General features: G+C 51.4%; 1 protein-coding gene across 1 annotated transcript; it reads right to left on the bottom strand.

Moving 5' to 3' along the window:
- Window positions 1-236: 236 nt before the first annotated feature.
- On the bottom strand, window positions 237-3,724 carry LOC142024766 (uncharacterized). The gene is made up of 2 exons (XM_075016967.1): window positions 2,879-3,724; window positions 237-2,610 (listed from the first exon to the last, which is right to left on the bottom strand). The coding sequence occupies exons 1-2, from the start codon at window positions 3,138-3,140 to the stop codon at window positions 695-697; spliced, it is 2,178 nt and encodes a 725-aa protein (XP_074873068.1). The 5' UTR covers window positions 3,141-3,724; the 3' UTR covers window positions 237-694.
- Between the last annotated feature and the right edge of the window lie 2,788 nt (window positions 3,725-6,512).

Genomic DNA, 6,512 nt, shown 5'->3' with positions numbered 1-6,512 from the left:
GCTGGGCAGTGCAGAGGACCGATGACCCTGGCCCTGCCGCAGGCGAGGGACATACGCCGCTCCCCTGGGTGGACCTGCTGGAGCTGCAGCAGCCAAGCAGAGGTGCTTCTCACCTGGGCCCAAAGCTGCTGCGGTGACAGGGGGCTAGGACAATGGTCTCTCCCCAGAGTCCCCATGCACTGACCCCTCCTCTCCAGACACACCCGAGAGCAACAACTCAAGTGAAGCATTTTCAGTTTATTTAATTAAAAAAAGACAACAAAAATTAATCAAGTTCAGGTCCTTAAACTCCAGTGTGTCTAGTTCTTTTATAAAGGAGCAAGGGTTAATGTAGGGAACAAGTGGACTTTATTTTAGTTACTTGACTGGCTCCGTAACACCACACCCTTGAGGAATGAGAAGCCGTGTGGTAGTTCATGGGGTTCTCACTGACTTTTTGCCCGGTGGCCCAGCTTCAAAAATAGCAACAAAGAGAGAGTTATGGGATTTCCCTCCTGTGTGAATTCTCTGATGATCAATAATGTCCGAGCAGCCACTGAAGGTTACCCACGTGAGTGCAGTCAGTGGGTTATTCTCTTGTGTGAACTCTCTGATGATTGACAATGTGCGAGTGTTCCCGGACAGACAAAATAGCTGAAAGGTTCCTCTGATCAGTTAGATTTTAGTGCTGACAAAAGCTTTTCCCACAGTCAGATTAGCTGAAAGGTTTCTCTCCAGTGTGGGTTCTCTGATGACGACTAAGACTGGAGCGCTGAGTAAAGCTTTTCCCACAGGTGGAGCAGGTGAAGGGTTTCTCTCCTGTGTGGGTTCTCTGATGTACAGCAAGGAGGGAACTCCGACTGAAGCTTTTCTGGCAGTAAGAGCAGTCAAAGGGTTTCTCTCCTGTGTGGCTTCTCCTGTGTAAAACAAGGCATGACCTCTGTCTGAACCTTTTCCCACAGTCAGGGCAGTGGAAGGGTTTCTCTCCAGTGTGGGTTCTCTGATGATAAGTAAGACTTGAGCGCTGACGAAAGCTTTTCCCACAGTCAGAGCAGTTGAAGGGTTCCTCTCCAACGTGGGTTCTCTGATGACGACTAAGACTGGAGCGCTGAAGAAAGCTTTTCCCACAGGTGGAGCAGGTGAAGGGTTTCTCTCCTGTGTGGGTTCTCTGATGTACAACAAGGAGGGAACTCCGACTGAAGCTTTTCTGGCAGTAAGAGCAGTCAAAGGGTCTCTCTCCTGTGTGGATTCTCCTGTGTAAAACAAGGCATGACCTCTGTCTGAACCTTTTCCCACAGTCAGGGCAGCTATAAGGTCTCTCTCCTGTGTGGATTCTGTAGTGACTTCTAAGAGTTGAGGAGCATGAGAAGCGTTTCCCACAGTCAGAGCAGTGGAAGGGTTTCTCTCCAGTGTGGGTTCTCTGATGATCAATAAGACCTGAGCGCAGCTGGAAACTTCTCCCGCAGTCAGGGCAGCTATAAGGTCTCTCTCCTGTGTGGATTCTGCAATGACTTCTAAGACTTGAGGAGAATGAGAAGCTTTTCCCACACTCAGAGCAGTTGAAGGGTTTCTCTCCTGTGTGGATTCTGCTATGCATAAAAAGGCATGACCTATGTCTGAACCTTTTCCCACAGTCAGGGCAGTTATAGGGTGTCTCTCCTGTGTGGATTCTGCAATGACTTGTAAGTTTTGAAAGCCGCACGAAGCTTTTGCCACAGTCAGAGCAGCGGAAGGGTTTGTCCCCGGTGTGGGTTTTCTGATGGTCAACCAGATATGAGCGTTGACTGAAGCTTTTCCCGCAGTCAGAGCAGAGAAAGGGTTTTCCCCGGGTGTGGATTCTCATATGTTTATCAAGGCTGGAAACGTCACTGAACCATCTCCCGCACTCAGAGCAGTTGAAGGGTTTATCTTCTCTGTGAATACTCTGATGTCTGACCAGGTTTTCACTCCTGCTGAAGCTTTTCCCGCAGGCAGTGCAGTGATAGGGTTTCTCTCCGCTGTGAATTACCTGATGAGTGAGAAGGTGCGAGTTTCGCCGAAAGCTTTTCCCACACTCAGAGCAGTGGAAGGGTCTCTCTCCTGTGTGGATTCTCCTATGTAAAACAAGGCATGACCTCTGTCTGAACCTTTTCCCACAGTCAGGGCAGCTATAAGGTCTCTCTCCTGTGTGGATTCTGTAGTGACTTTTAAGACTTGAGGAGCATGAGAAGCTTTTCCCACACTCAGAGCAGTGGAAGGGTTTCTCTCCTGTGTGGGTTCTCTGATGATTAATAAGACCTGAGCGCAGCTGGAAGCTTCTCCCGCAGTCAGGGCAGATATTGGGCTTCTCTCCTGTGTGGATGGTACAAAGACTGTTAAGACTGAAGCTTCCCCCACAGGTTTTCTGTTGTTCGCTCTCTTTAGTGTTTCTCACGCCTCTGCTCCCATGGCTGGAGCTATCCTGCCCCTCCCCTGCATGGTTTCCCTGCTGCCTTTCTGAGCTACGCTGACTCTCACAGGTCTCTCTGTGCTCAGGACTCGGAGAAACACGACCTTCAGAGCTTCCCAGGAACATCCCACAGGAGGCCACTTGCTCTGGTTCTTCCAGCTGAAGATTCTCCTCCTTGTTCTTGAGCAGCATCACCTCACCTGCTGGGACACAGAGAGAACCAAACAGCTGAAAGGAAAACTCTGAAGGGGAAACGCAGCCAACGGCTGATGGAAAGACTGAAATAACATGAACTGAGCTGCTCCTCCTTCCTCACAACCCTTCCCCAGAAGAGGGACCCCAGCCCTGCTCCCACCCTCTGGCTGGAACTGAAGACAGGCTGAAGGCTCAGTCAGTCTGGATTAAAAGGCCCAAGTGACATCTAGGAGGACACGGAAATCGGTTTCTGAGTCTCTTTAGCTCACTGCTCACCTGTGTGGGGGTCACTGATGATCTCCCCTTTCTCAGCGCCCTGGAGATCTGGGACGCCCAGCGCCTCCCCTCGCTCCACCCAGGAGATCACATCAGCTTTGGGAGCTGGCAATCCTGCTTGGGGAGCAATTAACCAAGTGCTGATCTTGTTCAGGAAGGTCCAGGCCATTACTTCTTCCAGTCCCTGAATCTGAGCCGCCCACCCAGAGAGGCTCCTTCCCCACCAGGCACAGGCCGGGCTCTGGATGGTACAAGATCCCATGTCACACTCACCTGGGGTACAGGTGCCTCACCCCTGCCTCGGGAATGGCCCAGCTCATTCCTGGGGGAGCCGAGTGCTCTGCTGCACTCTCTAGGGTAGAACTCAGCCTCCCCCTTGACCTGTTCCACCCCCCGCATCCCAGGGCAGGACAGGACCACTCAGCTCAAACAAGTCACTCGATTTGGTGTTGTTTTTGTGGATAAAACTAACACAGCTACGCCCAATGCCTGGCACCAGGCAGGCACTGAACTTAGCCACGTGGAGCGGGAAGCCATCATACCCATGAAAAAACCTGCACAGATACAGACACCATCTTCCTCGCCAAGTGCAAATGGATGGACGTCCCACCCAACGGGCTGAAGGTGAAACACTCACTGCAACCGACACACTGCAGGGACTGTGTCGAGAGATTGGTCGCACACTCCCACAGACCTGAGGAACCACCTGTTCAGCATCCTGTGCAGCAAACAGGGAAACATCACAAGGAGCTCTCAAGTCTGGAGCTTCTCCTTAAAACCAGCCTCCCACACAAACACCCATGTGGCTGGACTTTACTGAAAGGAGACAGGAGAGTTACAACGCCCGCTGCTCTTCTCCACAGGACTGTAAACTCTCTCACCTCCTACTTGCCATTTGGGGCCACAGTAGTGGTACCCGTAACTCACCCGGCAACATTGTCAATCTATCCAACTACACACACAGCCCAGCAGAGGAGTCTGTGCTATCTCAGGGACTCTCTTTGTGCCACACCACCCCCACAAACATGACACAGTTCTGTGGGGATCTGGAACCCTGCCCCAGTTTTGCCAGGAATACTTTCAACAAGACTCAGAACAGCCCTGCAGGCACCATCACACCTCGAGTACAAGAAGAATTCTGCATGGAATCCTTCCTGGCAATCAAAACAACAGACTGGACGTATACCTAGAGCGCTTCCGCTTCTGTGCACAGGCAGAAATTGTGGGAAAGCGACATCGCTTGTCCCAGGACCTGAGCCGTGCGGAATGCAATGTCACCCACAGCCTCAGAAACAGCTCTGGCGTTGTCATCCAAGAGGCTGGCAAAGGAGCTGCTGTTCTCATCATGAATAGGTCAGACCATGAAAAGGAGACTCCCAGGCAGCTCTCCAATACCACCTTCTACAGGCTACTGTCCTCTGATCCCACTGAGCAGCACACACAGAAACTGCACCGTCTGCTCAAGACACTCCTGACAAAAGCGCAGGAACAGATCTGCACAGACACACCCCCAGAGCCCCAAGATCCATAAATCTAGACATTCTGGAGGCACCATCAGCTCAGGCATTGGCGCTCTCATTGCAGCCTTGTCCAGCTGTGGGGACTCTCGACTCAGACCTTATGTTACCAGCACTCCGAGCTCTCTCTGAAACACCACCGACTTCCTCAGGAAATTGCTGTGCACTGGTGATCTTCCTGAAAACACCATGCTGGCCTCCATGGATGTAGAGGTCCCTTACACAAAAAAACCCACGTGAAGATGGACTTCAAGCTGTTGGGAACAGTTTCCCTGATGATGCCACGGCCCAAGTGGTGGCAGAACTTTGAGATTTTGTCCTCACCCACAAGTATTTCAGATTTGAGGACAGTTTATACCTTCAAATCAGTGGCACTGCAATGGGCACCCGCCTGGCCCCACACTGTGCCAACAATTTTATGGCTGACCCGGAACAACTTCCTCAGCTCTTGACCCCTGGTGCCCCTCCTCTACTTGAGCTACATTGATGACATCATCATCATCTGGACCCACGAGAAAGAGGCCCTTGAAGAGTTCACTGTGTTATCAACAGTCTCCACACCAAGAACGTCAGCCTGGAATGGTCCACACAAGAGATCCACTTCCTGGACACTACTGAGCACATAAGTGATGGTCAGATTAACACAACCCTATACCAGAAACCCCAGGACCGCTATGCTACCTCCATGCCTCCAGCTTCCATCCAGGGCACACCACACGATCCACTGTTTACAGCCAAGCACTAAAGGTACAACCACGTTTGCTCCAATCCCTCAGACAGAGGCAAACACCTTCAAGACCTTTACCAGGCTTTCCTGAAACTACAATACCCACCTTAGGAAGTGAAGAAACAGATTGACAGAGCCAGACGTGTACCCAGAAGTCACCTGCTACAAGACAGGCCAAGCAAAGAAAACAACAGAACACCACTGGCCATCAGCTACAGCCCCCAACTAAAGCCTCTCCAATGCACCATCAGGGACCTACAACCCATCCTGGACAACGATCCTTTGCTCTCACAGACCTTGGGAGGCAGGCGTGTCCTCGCCTACAGCCAGCCCACCAACCTGAAACAAATCCTCACCAGCAACTATAGACCACAACACTGTAAATCACAAACCACACCCTTCCACATACCTCCGTGCCATCTCTACCCACCAATGACACTACCACACCTGCTTAACCCAGGGTTAACCCAGGGTTGTGAGTTCAATCCTTGACGAGGCCATTGAGCAATTGGGGCAAATAGATGTCAGAGACGGTGCTTGGTCCTGCGAAGAGGGCAGGGGACTGGACTAGATGACCTCCTGAGGTCCCTTCCAGATCTACATGTGTATCTCCACTTATATTCTAATTTTATTTTAACCAGCGGAGCTTATTCGCCTGCACATCTAAACTGGACAGTCTCCATGTCAAAGAATAAATGGATGCAAATCAGATACCAGGAACAGTAACATACAAAACCTCCTGGGACGCTCAGGAGCAGATTTAAAAGTAGCCATCCTGCAATGTGAAAATGTCGAAAGCAAACCTCAAAGAGCAACTGCAGAGCTGCAATTCATTTGCAAGTGTGACCCCATCTATTTAGGATTGAACACAGACCAGGAATGGCTGGCCAAGTGCAAAAGCAGTTTCTCTGCTCTGGCTTTCACACCGCCACATCAGCTGCTGGAAATGGGCTACATCCTCCATGACAGACTTGCTCTCATTGACTCTGGCCTTCTTCTTTGGTGGGACTCCCTCCTCTTCTTGTGCCTGTTTACTTCTACTGGCCTCTGGAATTTCCACTTGGTGCATCTGGTGAATTTGGCCTTTCCCACAAAAGCTGATGCTCCAGAACATCAGTTAGTCTGTAAGATGCCACAGGACTTCTCTGTGTTTCTGCTGGACTCAAAACGTGAGCTCAGTGAGGGCTGGCAGGGCCGAAACCGAGGCCCGCAGACACGGCTCAGACTGCAGCTGCCACAGGGCAGATCACTGGAACTTGGAGAGAGAGGCTCTGGCAGAGCTCTGGCTCCCCAAGGGCTCTGTCCACAAAGCTCCTGGCTGGGACCTGGTTCCTCCAGCTCTTCGGCTCTGATGAACTACTTGAACCAGCAGGAGGCAGAGGAAGTTGTC

The sequence above is a fragment of the Carettochelys insculpta genome, chromosome 22 (genome assembly GCF_033958435.1).
Source record: "Carettochelys insculpta isolate YL-2023 chromosome 22, ASM3395843v1, whole genome shotgun sequence".
Classification (NCBI taxonomy): domain Eukaryota; kingdom Metazoa; phylum Chordata; order Testudines; family Carettochelyidae; genus Carettochelys; species Carettochelys insculpta.
This window is presented reverse-complemented; position numbering and strand designations above follow the sequence as displayed.